We start from the raw sequence: 27846 nt of genomic DNA, 5'->3' as shown, positions 1-27846 counted from the left end.
AGCATATTAAAACCCTAACTTCGTATGCACATTCGACATATGGTCAACTATAATAGGTCACCAACTAATTTGTCCTCTAATAATGTTTAGTAATCGGAGTAGAAGAAGATTGGACGCTCAGACCAAGCTAAAATCAATGAAATCGTAATACAAGAAGCGGGCAATCTTAAATGTGTAAAGTTAAATAGTAAGTACGTCGTGTGACTGAAAATGCCTGTGGTGTGATTGCGGCTAAATCGATGGCATGCAAATGACTACATGAGTTATGGAGTTGTAGACTTGTAGGTATTGCTAGAAGATAGATTAAAGAACATCTATTGTATAATACTTATTTAAAATCCTAAGGAAATTAAAGTATGATATTTATGTTTCTCACATGTCAAGCTAACATGTATTGGTTTCTATCAAAAGGACAATTGAAGTGACAAGACAGTTGTTTTCATCAATTACTTAAAGACAACGTACGACTTGAAAGGGACAATTATTTGACTTGATAATTAGTTTTGGAGTTAATGGCCATTTTCGTCCCTGTGGTTTTCTACTTTCGCCACTTCAGTCCAAAATTTGTATTTTTGTCAATTTAGTCCTCATAGTTTTAAATATTAGCCAATTACGTCCTATCCGTCTAACGACATCCAGATATGCCGTTAGTTTAAGGGTATTTTTGTCTTTCTCCCTTTTATTTTGAGTTATTGGTCATTTTCGTCCCCGTGGTTTGATACTTTTGCCAATTCAGTCCAAAGTTTGAAATTTTGTCAATTCAAGTCAGTTTTTTTTCTATAACCCTAGAGAGCGTTATCCAAGCCCAAAACAAGTCTGCATTTACTCTGTCGACAACAGTAATCATACCCCCTCCTCTCGTATTTAGTTTCTAGACGGTTCCTAAACTCTCCCCCATGGTGGAATTCAATGGTAAAGTGGTCAAAGCAATTCTGTGAAACCGAATTATACGGAAAAAACTAAAAATCGTTTCTTTGATGAATGCATAATATTTAGGGTTTAGAGATTAACATATCATAACGAAATCTGGGTCGTAATCAACTATTATACATTAATCAACAAAACAATTTTTAGTTTTTTCTATATAATTCGGTTTCAGGGAAACCTTGACCACTTTACCATTGAATTCCACCATGGAGAAGATTTTAGGAAATGTCTAAAAACTAAATATAGGGGGGGTATGAATACTGTTGTCACCAGAGTAAATGCATACCAGTATTTGAGGTTGCTCGATGGTTTTGGGCTTGAATTATGCTCTTCAGGGTTATAATCAAAAAACATAAAAAATAAAAAAAACTGAATTAAACTGAACATTAAATTGAAAAATTTTCAAACTTTGGACTGAATTGGCAAAGATATCAAACCACAGGGACTAAAATGACTATTAACTCAAAATTAAAAGGAGAAAGACAAAAATACCCTTAAACTAACGGCATAGCTGGATGCCGTTAGACGGATGGGACGTAATTGGCTAATATTTAAAACTATGAGGACTAAATTGACAAAATTAAAAATTTTGGACCGAAGTGGCGAAAGTAGCAAACTACAGGGACGAAAATGGCCATTAACTCTTAGTTTTGTGATCACAAGGTTATTAGTTTAAATATATTAAGGTAAAATATCCATCTCCAACCTAACACTATATACATATTTAATCGTTTACAAACACCAAATAAGCATACCATTTCTTAAATTCAGTAAAGACTTCTTGATTTTGAACCCAAAGATAAATACTGCTTAAGTTCTTGTCCGAATTCGGATACTTAGGTTGTACTCCTATGGAGTTAAACGTGGAGGTTACTTAAAAACAAAGTTGATTTATTAAAAATTGGTTGGACTTGGGAGATTGATGTTTTTACTTTAACTAGGCCATATATTTCACTTACTATATATGCATAGTCTAAACTCTAAAGTCAGTTTATATATGCATGCTTCTTTCAAATTTGTTTTTGCAAAGGTGTTGTGTTTAAACTTGGGGATTCGTTTGAGTTAAGAACATTTGTTGATGCTAATTGGGGTCGATGACATTCGGTTAGAAGATGTGTTTTCCTTGGAAATTTTTACGTTTCATGAAAGTGTAAGAAACTGTAGAGTGTTTCAAGGTCAATTGTTGAAGCAAACTAGCATGCTTTGTGTGGTGTCCTCTATGAAGTGATATGGATCTCAAGTATTATGATAGATCATAGATTGATCTGTCATTACCGTGGATATCTATAGTGATAATAGCGTTGCTATTCTTATTTTAAATAATATAATTTTTCATGAACGTACAAAACACTTTGATATCAGTTTAGGTTTTTTTATTAGAGAAAATTATGGTATGTGTTGTGAAATTTTTAAAGGTTGATACTAATGAGCAACTCGCGGATACTTTTACAAAATCTTTGGGAACTAATCAACATAACTTTTATGGTGATTTGTTTAAACCACTTGGATTGAGGGGGATATTACCATGGATAATTGAACTTGTTAAGTATTGAAGAGACTTAAATTATTGTGTGATTAGCGATATTGGGCTGATGTTTGAGATGTAGAGTTTTGAGCTAATGTGAAGCTTCTAAATCCATTAGAAGATATTGGGCTCAAAGGACTAGATGGGCTTAAAGAGGCTGAAGAATATGGGCTATGAGTGTTCTTGTTTAGATTTTTTTATTTTTTATTTTTTTAACAATCAATTTTATTGAAAACCAAAGACTAGCAAGAAACTAACCAACCAAAACACCCGAGGTGTTCTTGTTTAGATGTTTTAGTAGTTTTTGATTTGTAGTTTAGCGACAGTCTATGAAGTTTGAATAGATTTTGTATTGTATGATTTGGAATCTGAATATGATTTGCTCTTAATGTTGCTTTGATTTTCGTGTTATTCAAATCTCAAAAGCTACCATTGGTTAAACAGGGTGACATGTTCAACTGGGTTCAGTTCAAGACGGGTTGCTTAAAAAACGAGTATGGGACGCCATGGGTGAAAGTGGATTGTCGAATACAAACATAAATAAACCAGAATGCTGGTCTAACCATAACACTAATCAATAATCATCAACAGTCTTATAACTATCAAAAATAGGTGACCCGAATCAATAGTTATCCCCAAATAAATAACAAATTCGTGTGTAAAAATATAATATTGAGATTTTTTAAAGCCACCATAAGGTATCGAAGCCTTCGAAATAAACTTGCCATTTCAAGTGTTGTTGAAGACGCAACGACGAGTCTACTATGTACAAGTTAAGTTAAATGTATATAATCAATATGATTTGAGTAGTTTTACCGTCTAAGTTATAGGTTTTACATCTCCCTTTATCTTAATTCTGCAATATAATTAGTAAAATAGTATAAGAAATTGAGCCATAGAGATGAAGATTGCATGATGATATGTTATATTGTTTCACAAAATAACATGACATAGCATCAACGTTTCAACATTGATATGTCACTTTCCATTCTTTATTTTCAGTAGAGCCCATTCTCACCCCTTGAAAATAGTATGTAGCCCAAATAAGCATACAAAGTCTTTGGGTCATGATTACCCCCTCTAGTACAACAATACAATACCAAACATACTGAAAATATAATTCATATAAACTAACGTTTACAGTTAGAATTTCATGAGTCTATTTTAGTTATGTATAGAAGTTATTCAAAAAGATATTTAACTTTTATAGTTTAAGAGAATGAAAATAAACGAAGTTTGACTACCTCTAACATCAGTCTAGTCAATTGAAACGTGTCACATAGTTGTAAGAAATCTTTGATGTGCGAGTTTGGATCTTCGCCGGGTAAGCCATTGAATTGACAGCCATTTTGGATTAGTTGAATGATATTGGTCTTTCTGGTCCGGCCATGTAGACTTCAGTATCAATTCTTGTTTTAGCTTCGGTCGTGATTGACGGTTCCTCCATGTTATCTGCTCAAGTCTTCTTCTACTTCCTTTTAGATTTGTGTAGCTCTCGTTCGAGTGCAACAAACGGCAATAACAATTCACTAGACCTAGATCGAAGCATAAACAAACCCTAAATAACATGTAAACCAAACAATTAACCTAGATTTAACAATTACGCACGTACAAACATGAAGCAAGTAAAACAAAAATATAAAACTAAACTAAATAACTTAATGTGGCATTCGTCATCTTTGAATTCGTATTTGTATTTGTTTACCCGACTTGTTTTATAATCGGAATCGTTATTGTTAATATAAGTGCATTTATTAGTATTTGTTTATGGTTTATTTATTTGTTCATGTGATGGTATAGCCTCAACCGCATACTTAATCTCATGTATTTAGACTCAAAACCACATTTAATCAAACTCTAAGGGTCAAATATGCCAAAAACTAAACTTTTTTGTGAAACTTTGTCCGTCACGCTACACGAAGGATTCTTTGTTTATGTCTTGCGATACACAACAATATAGGGGTTCAGCCCATTCACAAAGCCAAATCATAGGTATGACCGTACCACTCCCTAGGATTGGACCCGGAGCACGCATCGTGACTACATTAGTCGCAAACAGAATTAGACTGACACGACTGTGTTTAAGAGTTGGCACCCTTGGCCGCCAAGAGTTCAACAAGCCACATTCGTGCTTACCAGTTTGCATACTTGGGTTGGCATTATTTCATGAAGAGACCATGTTCGTCACCTGGCACACATGGCCGTGCTTACCAAAACGCACGCTTGGGCCAATAAGATTTGAAGCATTAGGTAGCCCACGACCATGTACCCTAATTAACATTCTTGAACTTGACCATGAATTAAATAAGGCTTCTTCCCATACAAGTACTCGAGGAGCATCGGTAATGGCACCGCCATGCTCCTTTGTCGACACGGTCATGCTCAGTCAATTATGGACCTATAAATAAACGGTAATTGTATTTATGACATCCACTCCCACACCCTCGTGCCACTGTTTGGTTACGTTTTTAACTGTTCTAGAGAGTAATTTTCCATCACCGAGCATCAAGAAATATTCTACCCACTTTTCTCTTGGTTTTGGTTTCATAACTATGTTTATACCAAGTGTTAGTGTCATTCTTATGAACCTTAGAGGCTAAAGTCTTGTATCACTAGTTTAGTGAAGATGAACTTTAGTGATTCAATGCTTTAACTAATTAGTAAAATGGTGCATTTTTTTATTTTTTATTTATTATTATTATTATTATTATTATTATTTTTTGCAATTTTTTAAAGCCATGATTATTCTTCATGAATATGAGTGCTTAAATCGTTTCAACTAAAATTTAAGCTAGTGTGTGTTTATAATATTGTGTTCGTGGCAAACATACCATTTTTGGGTTTGTATGATCTATATGCAACTATAGATAATTGAGTTTCAGTTATTTGATTTAGACATTATTTCAAAAGTTTATTTGTCTAAGTTTGTAGAAATATTTCTTTTGTTCTTTCATTCTCATTGATTAGATATGCTAATGGTGGCAACTTGGTAGAGTTGGTTTCTTTGTTAACAACAGACGAATTGTGGTGCGGTTTAGCTTCTGGTCCACATTTTGATCGTTTAGATAACTCATCTGATACGAACCTAATAGTTAATCAAATGGCCAAGAAAACAAAACGAACCTTCATAGAACTTTGAGGGAAACCAGACTTACAATAATTCATTTTCTTCGTATCTAATTCATAGAACTAAATTACCTTATAAAGATCTACAAGCGAAAGAAGAGAACTAACATGACCATATTAACCAACCCACAACTTAGGCTATGTGTAGTGGAGGGGCTACAAAATGGGGGTGTTTTGCGTCATGTGGCGCCTAGTCAGCAAAGTGTGAGTTTTTGTTTTACGGGTGTAATGGTGTTGTATCCCAATATATATATATGTGTGTGTGTGTATAGAAAAAAGTTCAAATAAAAAACAATTGTTTTGTGAGAAGTATGAAAAAACTTTAAAATAAAGCACACCACCTAAATAGGACACTATACCAGGTAGAGGTGCACAAACCGGTTTTTTTAAAAAAACCGGTTCGGTTATTAACCGGACCGGTTTTTTTTGGCCCGGAAAAAAACCGGTTCGGTTAATAACCGGACCGGTTAATAACCGGTTTTTTTCTGTCAAAACCCTAACCGGTCTAACCGGTTAGGACCGGTTTAGAAACCGGTTTTTTTTATTAACCGGTTTTTTTTTTTTTTTTTTTTTTAAATTTCGCGGTTTCAAATACGAATATTTGTTTTTTATATTTTGTATTTATGAAGACCATTATTTTTTCACAGTATAAACAAACCTGTAACTACAAGGCAAACCGGTAACTACAAGGCAAAACGGACTGACCGAAGCCATTCTTTGCTTTCGTTGTTAGGGTTCTTTGCTTGGAAGATGAGTATGAGTGTGTGTTGGTGAATGTGTTTTCAACAAACCAAAGATTAAAAACACATAACTTTCATTTATAGTTTTTACATTAAAAATACAAACATTAAATCGTTATCGCATATTCGTAACTCAAAAATACAAACATTAAATAATTAACACTGAAGAAATCTCTGCCAAGAACTGTTGTTCATGATTTAACTCAAAAATACAAACATTAAATCGTGAGCTAGCAGATGCTCCTGTTGTTCCCAATCGCAGTTTGTTCATGATTTGCCTCCATGTTTGCTGTTTCTTTAACTAAATTAGAAAAATCCAAATCAACAAGTAAATAAGAGCACATATTAGGAAAAAGAATGCTTAGACACGATTACATGAACAACTTGCTGTTTCTTACTCATGATTTGCCTCCATGTTTGCTGTTTCTTTAACTAATTTTCTTCGCTACCCGATCCCGAGCTATTTCTTAGGTAATCGTCGTACGCGGCTTCTTCATCGGTCATTGGTTGAGTGTGTCCTTCATTGACCTCGTCTTCATACAAGAGCGTATAATCGAGTATGAAATAAACGAGTACGAGTATGAAATAAACGACTACGAAATAAGAGCGTATAGAGTGGTAATGTGGTATAATTGAGTGTGAGATAACAAAATAATCGCGTATGAAATAAACGTTTAGAGCTAGTAGAGTTGTATAATCGAGTGTGAGCTAACCTACCCAACCTAAACTATATATAGTTGTTTGTGGGGGTAAAATGTTAAAAAAAACGGCTAGAAATCATGAAAAAACGGGCAAAAAAGGACCCAAACGGTCATATGGCCGTTTTATAACGGTCAAAAACCGGTTAACCTAGGTTAACCGGTTTTTGACCGTTAACCGGTTAACCGGTTTTTTAATAACCGGTTTTTAAATTTAACCAGTTTTTTTACTAACCGGTTCAATAACCGGTTTTTCTCCACGAATGAGTAACCGAAGTACTAACCGGCGGTTCAATAACCGGTCTAACCGGTTTTTTATAACCGGTTTTTCTATTAACCGGTTTTCGGTTAAACCGACCAAACCGGTTCTATAACCGGTTTTTTTGAACACCTCTAATACCAGGTAAATAGGAAACTATATGATTTTTAAAAACTACCAATCTCAACCACTAGATCCTAGAACCAAGGGCTTAGATTTAATCTTATGTTTCTCACAAAACTATTGTTTTTTACGTTAACCATACCTGATATGTATATATATCACCCACACACTTACTAATATAAAACTATTAAACCCAAAACCTACATTGGCAACAAATTCCCGTCGCCTAGGGGGACGGTGTTCTCACCCCTTGTCGCCTTCTTTGCCGCCCAGTACAGATAGCCTTAGTACTCAACACGCCCACTATCCTAATTAATTAATTAAGTAAAAACAAATAACATATAACAATAATTGAAAGATCCAACTCCATGCACGACAATGTTGTTGTGGCACATATCATCCTGGCGTTACCCGGTTTCTATTCCATGTACCCCGATGACAAAGAATACTGTGAGGTCTATATAACTGTACACCAACATGTCGAATCTCTCTTGTCGGTGGGGCACACATAAATTCCTTTGTCCTTCATTATTCTTTTGCTTTTGTTTGTGTTTATTGGATTCTCTTTTCCAACACTATGTTTCATAACGTTTTACAACAGTAAAAGAGATGCCTTTGGATAAACTATCTCAGAAAACAAGATGACAAAAAGTAAATGGTTCAGTCATGGGACAAATAATCTGATAATTCTGATACTCCAACTTAAAATCGAATTAATTTGGTGGTTCGTCCGGATATTAAATCAGATAAAACTCAGAAGATACAAGAATTTCATATGTTTTTTTTTGAATTCGTGAACAAGAACAAAATGACGATATGTCGCATTTGCATGTAAGGTTTAGACACTACCTTTGCATGTTTTCATTTTGAAAAATTAAGTAGGATTAAAATTTGCTATAATTTGACCACAGAATTCAAATATGAAATTCCAAAAACTCAATTTCTAATGAAATTTCATAGGTTAGAAACTACCTCGACCATAGCTAGAGGCTATCCCTGACCCCAACAAGGGGACGCTACCCCTTGTTCCCCTAACCCTAAGATCATAATAAACTTAAACAAGTATGCATCTCGCACCACCTGACTTGTTTGGCGAATATAATGATACAGATTGGTCAAAAACTTAATCAAATTACACTAAAATATCTAACATCCCTGATATGTAATTCTTAATTATCCCTAATACAAGAACACGTTGTCTTAAATTTAACACGTAAATGTTCGTATCCCTCACCGAGTATTTTGATGCATTGCCACCCACTATGTTTCGTTTCTCACTGAATTCTCACACTTTTTATATGACTCTGGTACCAAAATATTCGTGTTTAACGATCTAAGACTATGCCCATTGGTGATCCAATGCCTACAAGATCGGACAAAAAAAAAATTAAAAAAGCCATGAGAAGATTGCAACCACGATCAAGATTGCAACCATGTTTGAAGATAATGGAATCCAAGTGTCACACTTGGGTTGGTTGGTTTTTATTTATTTTTTTGATTTTTCTCTTAACATAATTAATTTTAATTATAATTTGATTTTTCTTAAATAACTTATAATATTTAAAATTTTAAAAAAATTTAAAAACACAATCTTGTTTAGTTTTTTTTTTGTGAACATTCCGGTATAAATTTTATTAAAAACGGAGTTCGTTTCAAAATTTGCATTTTTAATACAAATTAAATATTAACATTATCTTCGTTACCACATGTCACGGTTTTACTAATTGCTTGGATTTTGTTTAGATAACATTATCTGGCGTTATCAACTAGATATCTAAATATTATCTTTGTTTCCACGTGTCACCATGTTACCGGATGCTTAGATTTTGTTTATCCCACATTTTATTATTTATTTTTAATTCATAACAATTATTTATATATATATTTTGGTTTTTGTTTTATAACTTATTATCTTTGACTTTTTAAAAAAATCTAATTACTTAATTATATTTATATAGTTAATCAAAACTAATTATATATTGAATTTATTTAATAAAAAAAGGATGAGATTGGGTTGTTAATGGGAGTAAAAGATTGGAGTGGGTTAAATTTTGTAGATTGAAGAGAGAGAAATTAATTTTATAATGTAGGATTGAGATTCTGAGATTGTGAATGGGAGTAGTCTAAGTTGTATCAAATTAGATAATGGAAAGTAGTTTTGGATAGGACAACACATAACAACAAGAATTAAACAATTAGAAATAACTACCTAGAAACAAGTAATGGACTCTAATGACCTATTAACAATCTTGACCTTACCTACACTCATGTTTTCAATTCGAACCGAAATTAACAGCAATATAAGGATCCAACTACAATCGAGAGGCAAGTAAGCGGGCAACAAGCTACGCCACCACCCCTTAAATAAACATATTCGTCAGTGAATTAACATTCCGATTCATTTTTGGATGAAAGGAGATGGTCCGTTTGGTCTGATGATCTTGGTTCATCTGAAATGTCTAAATTATCCCCGATGACCACCAGTATATTTTTCTTCTCTTTAGTCTGGCCCCATATCACCATGTAAAATCCAACAGCAATTATCATGGCTCCAATGACACTGCATACACATGCAAGTTCAAAAATTCAAGAACAATCTATGGTCGTCAACACGTTTCGTTTATCGATGAAGCAACACACTAGAACGGCGTTGACGAATGACGAGTATAATAGCTTTCCATGAGAAAATTTATCATTGTCATACATGCAAGTTTACGTACTTTTCTCGTTTTGATTTTTCTATCGCATAATCTTCAAAACAAGTTATGCTCAAATTTTATGATGAAATATTAACCATTTACCTTCCTTGATAAATCGAATTGCCAAGAAATGTGACACCCATGATCACCCCTAAAACAATTGAGAGAGGCAAGAACATGGATGCGAAAACTGGACCTTTCTTCCACAAACACCAAATTAAAATACTTCTACGAACCACAACATTATAAACCCCCTGCAAATAGAAAAAGTTAATCTACCACCACAAAGCCTAACAGATAAAGATCTTCAGGTAGTCTCTATCACTAACCTATTCCGGTATTGAATCAACTTTATAAAAACATCCAAACGATTTACAATGAAGTGACAGATAAGCGTGCAACAAGCTACGCCACAACCCCTTTTGGATAGCAAACCCAATCATACTAAAAATAATGAAGTTGCCTAACTTGAAAAACCGGTCTAGTTTACTAAACTTACCCCAATAATAATGGCCGTCACCATAATTCCACGTTGAAGAATCCATGCGCTTCAATCTCGTCCTACAAAAGGGAAAAGAGCTATGCATTGGATTGTCCCAAAGAGGTTGTAGAAAAAGACAATGGTTTGTTGATCCGGGTACTCTCTAGCGGTTGCTGTCTGGATATGTAGATTAAGAGCTAGTTAATTACATTTACACATTAGCACATATAAAACTTATACCATTGTATATAATACAATACAATTATTCCCATAGGAAATGTGTTACATATAATATTAAGACATTAGGTACATTATGAAGTACTCAATTAGAAGAATGTGAAAGTATTTTCTATTTTGTTGCACTTAAGCTATGGGGAAAATAATAGTTTAGGGTTTTGTGTAATGGAGTAAGATCTTACTTGTAATACTACCCATACGCAACCGAAGATCCCACCTGTAGCAATAATTAGACCCCCAAATGTCCATTTCGACTGTTGTAAGAAATAAAGCTGATTAGATGAACCGGGAGAATCAGTCGTATGATAAAGTGCGGGGCCTTGATAAAATGTAAACACCATTGCTCCTGATACTGTCGTCATGGTATCAATTAGTTTTGCTACACTGCTTGAACTTCTTATGTCTATTTTCTCCATCCTAAAATACAAATATATTTTACTAGTTTAAGATAGAAGTAATATCAATGAATAACAAACCGCTGCAATTATTTTTCCGCTCTAAGTTATTAAATAGTAACTAAGAGGAAACATCTGACTGATATTTGATAACTTGTTATATTCAAATTCGGCTTAAAGCATGGACTTGCCCAAGAAAGGTTTAGCACTTTGAGGCTAATCTGGACCACATTCCCGTCGTTTTCAAATCGGGTTAAAAGCATGGACTTGTGAAAATTTTAAGGAACTCAGGTTTGGATTACGTGCACAACTTTCTATATATACACTATTATATATGGTAGTGATTTTAGTGATATTGAAATTAACTTATTGATCAAATTAATTGTAATATGAATCTAAATAAGTCGGGTGCAGAGTGCACACTTATTTGATCTCGTTATAATTTATAATCATATTGGTATTTAGGTGTGAGCCCCTAAGCAATGGGGTTTCTAAGGGGGCAACACCTCCTTGGCAGGGGTACGGGGCAACCTGGCAGGCCCAAGGAGCAGAGCCATGGTTGGAGTGTCCGTTATTTGACATTAATTGCTTTTTAGAAAATGCATTGAAAATTTAATTTGTTAAATTTTCGTATCTATTCTAATGCCACAAATGGAGGAACGTTTTTTATTGTATTTGAAATTCAAATACTTAACTGTCGATAATTGCTATAGCAGTTATTGGCCCTAACCCTAAAAAACTATCGTTTGATCAAACGATGATTTCTCTGGTTCACAAATCTCTATCAAATCCATACTAGAAATCTTGCTATAGCTTTCATCTGGGAACCACAAATAGTTTTCATCTGAAAGTGATTCATGACTCTCAGATTTTTAAGGATACCTGTTTGTGCAATTTCCCTAACAATAAATTATATATTATGTGTACACTCTCATATATACAATACAGTAAACCATCTTGATTAACAAAAACTTAAGTGGTTCTAAAACTACAAGTACCAACTCCTAACCTCAAGTCCAATAAAGTTGCATCACGCTAGTTATTAATGTTTAGTAATACCTGAAAATTACCGCAATCAAGAATATAACCCCAGGAAACGAGTTTGAAATGACACTAGCCATGGTTGGAGAGCTGTAGTCAATTCCTACATACCAAAGTTCCTCACCACAACAAATCCTACACAATCCATATATATGTGTAAATGTAATTAGAAAGAGATACCATGTTTGTAACTGAGAGACAAGTGTGGCAAAGTTTAATTTATGCTATATATAATGTATAATGTTATGTTGTTAACCCATCCGTATGACGCAATCCGTCCACATTGTCAAATCAACTGCTTACCCGAAAAGACCAAGGACAAAGAATCTAAACAAAAGGCGAAGAGTGAGCGCACTACAAGAAATTCAGTCTGATATGACGAAGATTTCACCCCCTATAGCAACGATTTGTCGTCGCCACACCCTTTAGCGACGACAAGTCATAAGGCTTATCGTCGCCTAAGTGATGTCGCTATAGGTCTGTAAGTCGTTGTTATAGGGTCGTCGCTATAGAAGTAAGCTATTGCGACGACTTGTCGTCTTTATAGGGTTTCGTCACAAACATTTTTGAGTAATAAAAATAAAGATTTATAAAATTAATATTCACCTATAGCAACGACATGTCGTCGTAATAGGTTTTTTAATAATAAAATAAATTTGTTGTTTAACACAACATGTCGTCACTAAACTGTGCACTTTATTTTATTTATTTATTTTTACAGGTTTATTAACGAATAATAGTAATAATAAAACGGTAAATAAATAACCATTTAAAATTAAAAAATTGTAAAACTACATAATTCAAATAAGAACAATCAATTGTTCAAAAAAAAATACCACAATCAAATTATTTGAAGTGTTTATAATATATTGGTCAAATAAACCAAACTAAAAATTAAGAATGATCTTCACTTTCGGATCTTGACTCGATGACGCATGCTTTTCGTTTCACCATCCTAAGAGTCTCCCTTTATATGGCATTTCCTATATGAGAGTAAAAAAGGTTTATGTTTTAAGTTTGTGTATATATATCTTGTGATCTCTCAAATAACAATAAACGTACCTGTATGGTGAAAGTAGCGGAAACATGAAAAAATTGGTCTATGAGAATCTTGTATTCCTTTGTATTCCTTCAGTAAGTAATATTTTGCAAATAAAAATCAAACACACAAATAACATTAGTAAAATGTATAATTAAAATATGAGTAGATGACAAGTATCATTGATTTTGCAAATCTAACGTATTTGAAAAATAATTTTTTTTTTTTTTTTTGTATCAATAAAAAGATATAATTTACTATAAAACGATTACAATAAAGTGGCAGGCAAACGGGCAACAAGCTGCGCCGCAACCCCCTTTTGAACAGCAAAGCCAATCCTGCTAAAAACGAAGCTTTGGGACCTAGAAGCTGAAGAGGTTCCGTGTACGACGCGCTGAACCCTACTCAAAAATTTCACAGCCTCTGGAGCCAGAAAACCAAATGTATCAAAGGCAAATGGTAGAAAAACATGTTGATTATCTAAACAAGCTTTCTCGTGTTTAACAACTTTGCCCGATTCAGCCTTCAACGCAGCCTGACCCACAACAAACCCACGGTCCCTGAGCCCAACAAGAGGAGACACTTCTGTAAGATCCACACAGGCGTGTTTCCCCCCTGCCCACCCGAACACAAGAATATCAGCTGGTCGTAAAGTAGACCTCCCTTCAATAGGATCTGTGAGAAAGTTAACAGGGGCCTCCTTTTTAGCAGAAATCCCTGCCCGTTTAAGAACATCACACAGAACATCCCTAACCAGATCATGTCTGTATTTAAAGCCAGGCAATTCTTTGCAATGCACCGCATGGTCAATTTGGGGAAACATACCAGATAAGCGTACTCTCAGATTTCCTTGCTTCCTTAACCGACTAAACCTTATGATAAGATCACCTGGAGGAACGAACCGTGCATTAATAAAAATGGTTGTGAAAAAGAAACCCATCATAAGAAGCCCAATAGTTTCATAACCCATTCTTTGAGATGCTAGAGCTGAAAAGAATTTATATTTTAATTTAAGAACATGATTTGCAGAGCTGATATCTACCATAGTGTCATCTCAACATCCAATATTATTCTACACAAAAAGATATGTATAAAAGAAACACTTCATACTCTAAAACATATAACATGCACAAGAACATATTATACCAAAAGTTTAAGGTGGCAAAACAGACGGTTGATTTGAAACACTTTTGGTCCACAATAATTACTATTTTACAATATATGCAGATATATTATTACAATAAAAATCTAATTCTTTACATAAACAATTTTCAAGGTTTTATGCATTAGAAATTACACTTTAGTTGATCAGTAACCTTTTGGCACATTTGACCTATTTTCTTTTAACCAACTTATAACTTTGCATGTTTAACCCATTAGAAAAAAACATAACCTGAATCGACTGATTTAAAAATGTTTCCAAACCAACAAACTGAACCAAAATCGTATTAAGTAAATGGGTTGGAATTAGTCTGGTTACCTTAGCAGGAACTGGTGTTGCTGCGGTTTGGTTGGATGCGACGGTTATATCATTTCCAATGTAAGTTTCACGGGGAGATGTGTTATAATTGGAAGTTGTTTCCATATTTAAGACACTCCCGACAAGGTGTGGTGCAAGAAACGTGGTCAGATGACCATCCTTTTGAAATGCATAATTCCTTCATCTTAATGTGACCTCAATAAGTTCTTCTCTAGCAGCCTGATCTCACAATCTTAAAAAAAGAAGACATTACTAGCACTCTGATTATGAGATACTATATACAACATTGTTGGATTTAGTTTGACACATAAACGATTATATTATAGGCAAGCAACAAACCTGTACAAGTTAACTAGTTAACTGATACAAACTTGGTAGAATATGAACATCTGTGCCAATCATTTTCTTGGTGTCAGATAAGAGTTCATGTCTTCCATCCAAACTGTAATAGCCTAGTTAAACATGCGAATACCATTTATGTGCCCAATAAAATATTCAATATCAAAATAAATGCATACTCACGCCCCGAAACCACTTCTTCAACATTTTAATCATCAACAACATTCGAGCACCCTAATTTTCTGACAAACTTCCAATTTCACACAGATTTAACCTATGGTTGGATCGACGGAGGCTGTCGGCTGCGGCAGTGGCAAACTGAGATCTTAGTCAGATCTGTTCGGAGTGATGCGTATGTTTATGTTTGTGAGCTGTGGAGTTGTGTTTAGGCATGAAATAGGATAAAATTTGGGGAAACCCTATATACGTCGCTGCCATAGGTATAACAAAATTAAAAAATAAAGCACAATTAAACTAATAACAAAATATTATAAACTATAGAGATGAAAACTCAATCACAATATAGTTGGTGGATTTACAGCATGGTTTTACTCAAAAGTTAAATTAAAAGGGAAAAATAACGATTAGTCGTCGCTATAGGATTTTCGTTTGGCGCTATCATTTTGGGTCTCCCGCTCAACCCTATGTCAACGATTAGTCGTTGCTATAGGCTACGTCGTGGACAAATTCTGTCATGCTCTTTGGCAATGACAAGTCGTCTCTATAGGTGATCTATAGCAACGACAAATGTCGTCGCTATAGGGTTCGTCATATCGGATGAAATTTCTTGTAGTGTGCGCGGAGGACGATCAACAGGTCTGTACACGGCAATGCAATATACTCCGTATACATTTTCTTCATGGCATAAATAAAGTTAAAATTGTTGCAAACCTGAGGATATGAAAAATGAAAAACGGAAGAAGAATCAATGTCCCCAGAGCACTATGGTAAATAACATAGACGATACTGTCCAAACCATCATTCATCGCTAATTTGACTATGGTTAACGACACCATATCCAAGGATGTTATCGTCAACATTGCAACAAACGGAACGACATCATCCATCCATGACCATGCATCAGTTCTTCCCGTGCTCATATTTTATGTCACAGCTAAACCTGAGAAGCCAATATATAAATTCAAGTCTTCCAATTGATATTTAAACATATATTTCTTCATATCGATAAATATACATCACCTAACTCAAATTTGGATTTTAGTGAAAAAGTTACTGATAGATTGCTCAAAAACTTCCAATAGTACACTTTTGTAACTTTGAAATAAAAACATAGAAAATGACCTGGTACTAAAGCAATAATAACATAAAAACATAGAAAATGACCAAACTATTATTATGTTTTTTTTTTTTTCAAAAACTCACACCATTAAACCTATGATAACATAATCTTTGGGCTTGTTGGACACAATTAGTATCACTACTAGAAAACTAACTTTGCAGTTTCCTACAAAAAAAGTTAACGAAAAGATATTGGTCCAAACTTCGTACCAGCTTCCTAGAAAAATGATTTTCGAAAGGTTGCAGATGTTTGATTTCCGACTATTCATTGGTGACATTCCTTCCTAAAATGTTTTTATCGGTTACCGATAGAAAGCTTGATCGGAAATCTTATCTCAAACGTTAAATTCAATCGATCATTTGTCGTAAACTAATATGATCATAACATATGGAAATTATGGAATTTTGATGATGCGTCTGTACAATAGGTATATTAAAAAAGCAGTTATTAATTTATTTTTATAAACATCACCTCTATGTCTGTTATATTAGTAAACAAGTTATTTAGTTGTCATCGACCACAAAAATTAAACTAACTAACCAAATTAACTAAATGTGACATTCGCCATTTTTGAATTCGTATTTGTATTTGTTTACCAAAACCCGTTTTGTAATTTGGATCTTAATTTATATTAATAAAAGTGCATTTATTAGCAATTTGTTTATGGTTTATTTATTTATTAATGTTATGTGATGGTATAGCCTCAACCACAAATTTAATCTCATGTATTTAGACTCAAACCCTCATTTAATCAAAGTCCACGGGTCAAATCTACCAAAAACAAAACTTTCTGTGAAACTTTGTCCGTCGCGCTACACAAAGGATTCTTTATTTGTGCCTCGTAATTTGCAACAATATTAGCGTTTCAGCCCATTCTTAATTGGGCCGCGCTACATAGCTATGACAGTACCACTCCCTAGGATTGGACCCCACCCAAAGCCCACATCGTGACTACACGAGTCACGAACATAATCGCTCAACCGTGAAGCATTAGTTGACCCACAACCATGTACCCTAATTAAAATGCTTGAACATGACCACGACTGGAAAAAGACTTCAATCCATACAAGTACTCTAGGAGCATCGGTAATGAAAACACCTTGCTCCTTTGTCGACACGTTTATGACATCCGACCTTTCAAAAACAAAAAAGTAATTATGGCATCCACTCCCACACCCTCATTTCACTGTTTGGTTACGGTTTTAACTGTTCGAGAGAGCAATTTTCCATCACCGAGCATCAAGAAATATTCTACCCACTTTTCACTTGGTTTTGCTTTTAGAAGAACTATGTTTATACCAAGTGTTAGTGTCATTCTTATGAACCTTAGATTCTTGCATCACTTTAGTGAAGATGAAGTTTGTTTCTATGTTCTAACTAATTAGTAAAATGGTGCATTTAACAAAAGACTATTTGTGGTGCAGTTTAGCTTCTGGTCCACATTTTATCATTTGGATAACTCATCTAACACGAACCTAATAGCTAATCAAATGGCCCAAGAAAATAAAACGAAACTTGATAGAAATTTGGGGAAACCAGACTTCCAATAATTCATTTTCTTCATATCTAACTCAAAGAACTAAATTGCCTTATAAAGACGTACAAACAAAAGAAGAGAACTAACATGACCATACTAAACAACCCACTACTTAGTACCCAACATGCCCACTAACTTAATTAATTAATTAAGTAAAAACAAATAACATGTAAAAGTAATTGAAAGATCCAACTCCATGAACATCAATATTGTTGTGGCACATATCATCATCACGTTACCCGGGTGCTAAACGCGAAACAATCACAACGCGGGCATAGTGAACTTCCTTCTCCATTAAAGATCACTAACACCCGACACTTGTTTCTCCATTAGAGTCACTCTAGTGCTTTCTAACTGGTTTTAGTGATCTTTAAGGGTGAAGGAACTTCCGCAAATGGTATTCACGGATCCGTGAATTGGGTGAATTGTTAAATTCCCCATTTCTTACAAAAAAAAACCCCGGTTTCTATTCAACGAACCCTGATAACGTCGTTACTTGTCAAATGTTTAGAATGGCAAAAATTTATTGAATGAGCAAGAACATGTAGATTCACCTAAAAGTTTGTAGAATGGCGAAAATTATTGAATGAAAAATGAATACTATGTTGTCTATAATTGTACACCAACATATCGAATCTCGATCTCTTGTCGGTTGGGCACACATAAATTCCTTTTGTCCTTCATTATTCTTTTGCTTTTGTTTGTGTTTGTTGGATTCTATTTTCTAACACTATTATGAATCATAACGTTTCACAACTGTTAAACTAGATATGCCTTTGGATGAACTATCTCAGAAAACAAGATGACAAAGAGTCAGTGGCTCAGTCATGGGACAAAAATTCATATCCTTATTTGGGATTTGTAAATGATTACACCATTGTGATAATCTTTCAAATCAAATTAATTAGGTGATTCGTCCGGATATTCAATCAGATAAAACTCATAAAAGAAGATTCATATGTTTTTTTTAATTCACGAACAAGAGTTTTCGACCAAAATGATGATATGTCGCATTTGCGTATAAGGTTTAGAAACTACCTTTGCCTATTTCCATTTTGAAAAATAAAGTAGCATTAAATTCGCTACATTTTGACCATGAATTTCAAATGTGAAATTCCGAAAATTCAACTTCTAATAAAATTTCATAGGTTAGAAACTACCTCGACCATAGCTAGCGGCTACCCCCTTGTTCCCCTGACCGTAAGATCATAGTAAACTTAAACAAGTGTGCATCTCACACCTCCTAACTTGTTTGACGAATATTATGATATAGATGGTCAACAAGTCAATCAAATTACATTAAAATATCTAGCATCCCTGATATGCAACTTTTAATTATCCCTAATACAAGAGCACGATGTCTTAACCGTAGCACGTAAATGTTCGTATCCCTCACCCTTAAATAGGGTGATTAAAGGTTGTGTCATTCTTGATGCATCGCCAACCATTATGTTGTTTTGTTACTTAATGAATTCTCACACTTGGTCTTATGAATCTGGTACCAAATATTCGTGTTTAACTATCTAAGTTGTATCAACTAAGGTTTCACCCGGCGCTTTGGCACGTTGGTAAAACCCAAGTGTTGTGGTTCTCGGACGTTGAAGCGTTAAGTAGACGCGAATTTAATCAGTTTCGGTGTTGTGCATTATGATATCGTAACTTAAAACCAAAAATAAAATAAGAAAATATAAAAATTGAGGTGGACTAAGGGGTGGCGTCGGTCGGTAAACCCCAGACGTTGCGAAGACCCTACCGTTGTTGATTCCGGGCGTCGAGATAGTGAGTGTACTCAAATTCGACCAGTTCCCGTCACGTTCGTTACAATACCAGAGTTAAAACAAAAAAACCATTGACTTTCGGTTGGTTTTCATTACGTGTGTTACAGTATCGGATTTAAAACAAAATGGTGGCGAGTCTTCGTGAATTCTATCAGTTTCCGTCACGTTTGCTAGGATACTGGAACTAAAAAAAACAAAAATGGCATTCGTTAGTTTTCGTTACGGTACCAGAGCGAAAAAACGGATAATATAATATTGAGGTGCACGAAGGGGGTTGTGTATGTCGGTAAATTCGGGCGTTGAGTCGATGAGTCTAGGCGGAATCAGTCGGTTTCCATCACATTTGTAATTGTGCCGGAAATCAATCAAACCTTAAAGAACCACAAAAATTTCGTTTGGTCGGCTTCTGATATTTCATTACGATCCTAGAACTAAAAAAACATAAACAAAAACAAAAACAAAAACAAAATGCAATTGACAAGTATGGTGCCGCCAAGTGACCCAATCACGGCTTAGCTGCACCAAACTTAAAATCAATTGTTATAGATAATAATAGAAAGTATTTTGGATAGGACAACACATACAACTAGAATAAAAACAAATAGTTAAGTAAATATCTAGAAACAAGTAATGGACTCAAAAGACATTAAAGACATGTTAACAACCTTGCCCTTACACTCATGTTTTCAATTCGAACCTAAATGGAACTTACCATATCTAAATAGATATGTTCGTCAACAAATTAACATTCCGATTCATTTTTGGATGAAAGGAGATGGTCAGTTTGGTGTGATGAACTTGGTTCATCTGAAATGTCCAAATTATTCACTGTGACCGCCAATATATTTTTCTTCTCTTTGGCTTGGCCCCATATCACCATGTAAAATCCAACAGCAATTATAATGGCTCCAATGACACTGCATACACAAGTTCAAAAATTCAAGAACAATGAATGATTGTGAACACGTTTCTTTTATCGACGAGGCAACACACTAGAAAGGCGTTGACGAAGGGCAATATAATAGCTTTACATGAAAAAAATCATCAAAAATTTACGTACTTTTCTCGTTTTGATTTTTTACATCGCATAATCTTCAAAATAGTCATCGGTTAGTTCAAATATTGTGATGAAATATTAACCGTTTACCTTCCTAGATGAATCGACTCGCCTAGAAATGTGACACCCATGATCACCCCTAAAACAATTGAGAGGGGCGAGAACATGGATGTGAAAACCGGACCTTTCTTCCACAAACACCAAGTCAAGACACTTCTACGAACCACGACGGAATAAACCCCCTTCAAATAGTATAAGTAAATTTACCACCACTAAGACATATAGATGTGTTGCCTAACTTGAAAAAGAGGTCTAGTTTACTGAACTTACCCCTATAATAATGGCTGTCACCATAATTCCACGTTGAAGAATCCATGCGCTTCGATCTCTTCCTAGGAAAGGGAAAAGAGCTATGCATTGAATTGTCCCAAAAAGGTTGTAGAAAAAAACAATGGTTTGTTGATCCGGGTACTCTCTAGCTGTTGCTGTCTAGATGTGTAGATCAAGAACTAGTCAATTAATATTTACATCGACGAATAATTATAACTTATAGCATCGTATATAACACAACACAATCATTCATATAAGAAATTTGTTACATGTAAATAGTTCACGTTTTGTGTAATAGAGTGAGATCTTACTTGTAATACTAACCATACGCAAGCGAAGGTCCCACCTGTAGCAATAATTAGACCTCCAAGTGTCCATTTTGACGGTTGAAAGAAAAAAAGCTGATTAGGCGAACTGGGAGAACCAGTCGTATGAATAAGTGTCGGCTCTTGATAGAATGTATACACCATTGCTCCTGATACCGCCGTCGTGGTACCAATTAGTTTTGCTACACTGCTTGAACTTCTTAGGTCTATTTTCTCCATCCTTGAATACAAATATATGTTACTAGTTTATAAGATAGAAGTTATATTAATGAATAACAAAGTGATGCAATTATTAAATAGTAACTAAGGTCAATAATTGTATTTAGGTAACATATGTTTTTTATTTGATAACTTGTTATATTCAAATTTGATAAGGTATGGCACTTTGAGGCTGATCCTGACCACATTCACGTCGCTTCCGAATTGGGTTAAGACATAATTAAAAGCATGGACTTGAGAAATTTATCAGGAAATCGAAAATCGGGTTAGATTACGTGTGTATAGTTTTCTATACACTATTACATATACATATATTATGTGTACACTCTGATCATATATGCAATACAATAAACCATATTCTTGATTTAACAATGACTTTAGTAGTTCGAAAACTACAAGTATCAACTTCTAACCTCAAGTCCAATAAAGTTGCATCACGCTCGTTAATATTTAGTAATACCTGAACAATACCGCAATCAAGAATATAACCCCAGGAGACAAGTTTCCAATGACACTTGCCATGGTTGGAGAGCTGTAGTCAACACCTACATACCAAAGTTCCTCAGCAAAACAAATCCTACACGATCCATATATATGTGTAAATGTGTAATGTAATCAGAAGAAGAGACTATGTTTGTAAATGAGACACAATTAGTGTTACAATGTTTAATTTAGTTATGTTGTCCGAAGGTAAATATATTCAAAATCTGTATGACTCAAACGCGTTCTGATATGTTACACAATTCGTCCACATTGACAAATCAAATGCTTACCCGAAAAGACCAAGGACGAAGAATCTGAACAAAATACGGAGAGTGAGTGGAGGACGATCAACATTTCTGTACAAGGAAAAATGCAATATAATTCGTATGTATTTTCTTCACGACAAAAGAAAAATAATTAAAATTGCCGCGAACCTGAGGACATGAAAACTGAAAAATGGAAGAAGAATCAATGTCCCCAGAGCACCATGGTAAATAACATAGATGATACTGTCTAAACCATCATTCATCGCTGATTTGACTATGGTTAACGCCGCCATATCCAAAGATGTTATCATCAACATTGCAACAAACGGAACGACATCGTCCATCCATGACCATGTACTTGTAGCAGTTCTACTCGTGCTCATCTTTCTCACTGTCAGAGCTAACAATGAGAAGGCAATACATAGATTCAAGTTTTCAAATTGATATTTAAATATTTATTTCTTCAACTAACTAAAATTTGGATTTTAGTGAAAAAGTTACTGATAACATGCTCAAAAATTTCCAATAGTAAACTTTAGTAACTTTGAAATAAATATAATAGAAAATGACCTGGTACTATTATAAATATTGACCAAATTATTATTATTATTATTATGTCTTTTTCAAAATCTTACACCATTAAATCTATGACAACATAGTCTTTGGGCTTGTTGGACACAATTAATATCAGTACTAGAAAACTAACTTTGCAGTTTCCTACAAAAAAAAAATTAAACTAACAAGTTATTTAGTTGTTATTGACCAGTTTTTGATGATTAGCTCACAAATTCACTGTAAATAAGTCTTAATGGAGTCACACAAGAGAAAAAAGAAAAAAGGGAAGTGGATTTGGAAATTTTCTGTTAGGCCCCGTTTGTTTTTTTAGAGATTTAAGTCTGAATCTGAATACCACATCTGAATGTTAAGAGGTGGTTCAAATGTCTGAAATCTGAATCATTAAGAGGTGGAGGCTAGAGACGAACCTCTAGTCGTCGGAGATGGAGCCTAGTCTCCGGGTTAGAAGTTAATGGAGGCCGGAGACAAACGTATGTTTTTTTTGGGTTAAGAGGTTTTCAGACCCACTAAAAGCTCTTACTGGTTCAGATGCTATTAAGACGCTGAACCTTTTAATGCCAGAAAAAAACAAACAGCCCCACGTCTGATTACGTCTGACCGAATCAGACGTTTTCCTCTATTCAGATTAAAGAGGCAAAAACAAACATGCCTTTAGATAATCTACTTGAGAAACTCTAAAAAGTAAAAACATCTAAATGTGTGCATAGTAAGAGCATTCCCAGCCTATTTCCTACCATATATCCATATATATCATATAATTACACTAAAAAGCACTGTATTTTCTCTCTTCTGTTTAATTAAATAATATTTTTTATACATTTATCATTATCTTTTATCTCTCTTTCACCCACAACCACTTTTATAAAATATTAAAATATTATACGGTATAAACAATGAAACCTCAAATTTAACTTTCACGTATAACATTTTATCTCTCCTCTACTCACAACCACTCGTAACCATACTATATAATTTACAAAACCCTCTCACACATATAGGAAATAGGCTGAGAATGCTTTAAGTTGTCAATTTGTCATATCAGAAAACACTCGTCTTTCAAGTAAATATCAAACCTCACCAATACATAAACTTGAGAACGCTGCCACAAGATCAACACATTTTATCTTTATTTGTAATTGTCAATAATTTTATTTTTAAAATCTAAAACTTAAGACATTAAAGCTCATAACTAAAGTCTTCAAGTTACTAATAATATGTAAGTTTAAAATAAAATTGAAAATTTAAAAATTTTAGTATACCAAAGATATTGTAGAGCACTCACTTTACAAGTAAGAGGTAGGAGGATCAAACCTCACTACCACCAACTTATATGGGAGATATGAGGGATGACCCTGGCTTGCCAGGGTTCGAGTCCTGATCTCACCCGGTTTTACCGACTCCTCGCTGTCGTGCTGTTTGGCGGGCTTGGGGGTCGGGTTTTATCCGATGAATCCCACAACAAGTGGACCGCTAGGGGCTCCGTTCGTCCGGATTAATGGCCGGCTCAGGCTACCTTTAACAAATGGAGACCGCGTACGAAATACCCGGCGTCACTTAGTTGGTCGTTTAAAAAAAATATCAAAGATATCATGATTCTCTCTCTATGTATATATATATTTCCATGGTCCCATCACATGCCACTACTCATCAACTAATCTTTTTCCTCATTTATGGCCAAAAACCCAAAATAATATTGGGTGTCACAAAAGTAACTCCACAACACAAAAAGAAACATTTAAAAGCAGGGCCACGTGGCCTCCAAAACCAGCCAGAAAAATGGACAGTTGCCTATACTCTTATTCCCGCATGGGTCACATGGTTCTTTCTCTCTTCGCTCTTACTTTACATGTGACGTTTAGGGTCGTTAATTATATCAGGTTGATGGGTTAGCAGGTGGAAATATACAACCCAAACTTGATGCCAAAAATTTTAACCCTAACCCACCGATACAGAAAATGACTCATTTGAGTCATTTACCAAAATAATAATAATATTAATAATAATAATAAAATATTTGTTAAAATATATAGGATAGCTGGTTTGAGGGATAATGAGTTTGTAGCTGGGCAAGCAATGAAAAGGGCTGAAACGAAGAAGGTGGAGAAACATGCTAAAGCCTGCGAAGAGAACCAACATGTTTTTGTCCCTCTGGCTTTTGATACCTTTGGTTCCTTGGCACCGGAAGCTATGCGTTTCCTAACCAGGGTCCAAAGGGTTGTGCATAGCAATGTGTCGACTCTAAAGGGGCAGGGGTATGTCTTTAGCAGGTTAGGGTTTGCAATTCAGAAATGGGTGGCGGCGCAGCTTGTTGCCCGCCTACCTGCTATGTTGATGTAATATCTATGTTTCTTATTAAATATATACAAACCATTAAAAAAAATTAAATTAATGAAATTTGATTGGAATTTGCAAATCGTATATTCAAAAAAAAAAAAAAGGAAAACGGAGAAGACAAAAATATAATTATCAAAGTTTAAATTTAATTACTTAAGCAGGTCACCCAATTTATATGTGTCAATCTAAACTCGACTCGTTTTTTAAACGGGTCATGTTAGTCAATCTGAACCTAACCCGTTTTTAAATGGATTGAATCTGTAAACCTTCGCCCCATGTCGGGTTTGAACCCAGGATTAAAGACCTTGATTCGTTCCTTCACCCAAATGTTATTTAAACTGACACATGTGAAAATCAAACATGCGTCTCCACTAAGAAAAGGCATGTCTCTCACCGCTAAGACTAACTTCTCTGGACAAATCAATGTAAAATTAAGTCAGGATGACTTAACTGAAAACTAAAAGAAAAAGAATAGCCTAAAAGTAGAATTTTTTGTTTTGTTTTCTATCATTGCCGGTCCCAAAAGAAGATATCATTGTTGATGATTGGATTTTCCTCATTTTGCTTTCAAATACCTTATCTACAAATGCTTGGTTCTAATTTAACTACTCCTTATCCTTTAATATTCCCTTTTCATATAATAATTATTTTTAAAAATTTAAGATATTAAACGTTTTGACTGTAAGTTTATTTTCCTTAGTGATGATTAGTATATTTCTTATTTGAATACGGTATATTTTACATCTAAACCCATAAAAACGACTTAATCGTAACATCATATTTACGTTCTTCACACACACGTATATATGATCAAAACTAAATGAGTTACGTTCACAAATGATCAGTAGACATCTGAATGTGAAACGTTTTATGTATGCATATCTTTTTAGTGCAGAAGGCCAAAAAGCATTTACGTTAGTATAATCATAATTCATACACGTTATTTCCATCACCATACAAACAAGGCCCATTTGTTAGGAAATAATTAAAAAAACAACACGACGAAAGAAAAGAGTCATTCTTTATTTGCATTGTAAGTTTGGAATTTGAATCAAATACAAATTATTTTTACCGTGAGAAATGTACAGCTATAGTAATTATGTTAACACTAACGTAATTATTATTACATTATAATTTTTGAACTATTGTAAATATTATTACACTTACACTATATTATTATTTTTTATAACATTATTACTCTAGTTCAAAATTGCAATTATTTAGTTATTTGTATGTTTAGTACATTAATTTCGTTTGTACCAGATCCTACCCCGTAACATGAATATCTTTCAAAATTTGCTAAAGGTATATTTGTACCTTTTAAAATCGATCATCATTGTTCTTGCAATTTTTTACATTCAAAACTTACGAATTCGGGGACACCGTTTTAATTAATAAGGAATTTTTGGACGAAATATGACTGACTGTTTACATCCCAAAAACTCTACAACTAAATCTATCGATGTTGTTACACCTTAAGTAATTTGCAATCTGACTATTATTTTGATTTACCTGATACGTTTGAAACCACGAGGTCGAAAGCCAAAGCCTTATTCATTTTCTACAAGACACATGGCCATAACCAAATTATTCATACGAATGTTAAACATTCTATGAGAGCTTTGTGTGTGCGCCTCAACGGTTATGCATACTTTTACATCCAAAACCACAATTGTAGAACAAAAAACTTATAATCTACATCATGTTTAAATAGTCAAGTAAAAAAAATGAAACTTCTTAAAGGAGCACCAAAGTTTCTTATGATTATTCAATAATAGTTTATCCCTTTATAATATAGCTAGGGAGAGGCCGGGTAGCCCTCGGACCATCTGTATTACTAGCCTTGACAACGTCGGCTAACTGCTTAGCGATGTCTTTTAGTTTCTGACAGAGTGACAATACTCATCCATGGACGAACATGCACTGACGGTAGGGTTGTGAACTAATGTTTGAGGCGCAGCCGCATGAGAACCTTTAATTTTTTGTTGATGAAAGCACTTTGGATTTGAGCCACACTTTCTAGGCGGTTGTGTCATTTTCTAAAATACAAACAAGGTCATCAAATAATGCATCATATATCCACTCTCATACTGTACGTAAACGAGTTTACGATAATCACAAGAGGGCTGGGTATTATATTTAATCACAAGAGGGGTTTCTGTGGTTAGTATTGATGAATAAGGGAACAATGGGAGTGTAGGAGAGATCAGAATTGTAAACCACTTATTCGCCACTAGCAATTGCAATTTAACTCTTTTTCACCACTATCGATGGCAATTTAACTCTTATTCATCACTAGCGATGACAATTAACTCTTATTCGCCATTAACAATGACGATTAACTCTTATACGCCACTATCAATGACAATTAACTCTTATTCTGACATAAAACTTTTCATTCTCTTATTACTATCTTATTCGCCAATACTAACTCCCAAAACCCCTCTTGTGATTAAAAATAATATCCAACACCCCTTGTAATCATATGTTTGAAATAAACCCCACATCTAAAAAAAAATTTTCAAAAAGTT

At 34.3% G+C, this 27846-nt stretch overlaps 1 protein-coding gene and 1 pseudogene across 2 annotated transcripts; both read right to left on the bottom strand.

The window, feature by feature from the left end:
* Positions 1–9540: 9540 nt before the first annotated feature.
* On the bottom strand, positions 9541–16423 carry LOC143550746 (WAT1-related protein At5g40240-like; annotated as a pseudogene). The gene is made up of 8 exons (XR_013138379.1): positions 16001–16423; positions 15910–15927; positions 12555–12605; positions 12270–12386; positions 10998–11232; positions 10597–10755; positions 10200–10351; positions 9541–9958 (listed from the first exon to the last, which is right to left on the bottom strand). The product of XR_013138379.1 is annotated as a WAT1-related protein At5g40240-like (transcript).
* Positions 16424–20381: 3958 nt separating this feature from the next.
* Positions 20382–22960, bottom strand: LOC143550744 (WAT1-related protein At5g40240-like). The gene is made up of 7 exons (XM_077041342.1): positions 22574–22960; positions 22430–22495; positions 22117–22233; positions 21423–21657; positions 21112–21270; positions 20872–21023; positions 20382–20641 (listed from the first exon to the last, which is right to left on the bottom strand). Exons 1-7 carry the CDS (start codon positions 22786–22788, stop codon positions 20467–20469), a joined length of 1119 nt encoding a protein of 372 aa, XP_076897457.1. The 5' UTR covers positions 22789–22960; the 3' UTR covers positions 20382–20466.
* Between the last annotated feature and the right edge of the window lie 4886 nt (positions 22961–27846).

The sequence above is a fragment of the Bidens hawaiensis genome, unplaced genomic scaffold (genome assembly GCF_021521415.1).
Source record: "Bidens hawaiensis isolate Kalapana, Puna unplaced genomic scaffold, B.hawaiensis_p1.1 tig00016156_1, whole genome shotgun sequence".
Classification (NCBI taxonomy): Eukaryota; Viridiplantae; Streptophyta; class Magnoliopsida; order Asterales; family Asteraceae; genus Bidens; species Bidens hawaiensis.
Note: the sequence above shows the minus strand (reverse complement) of the source record. Positions and strands in the feature narration are given on the sequence as shown.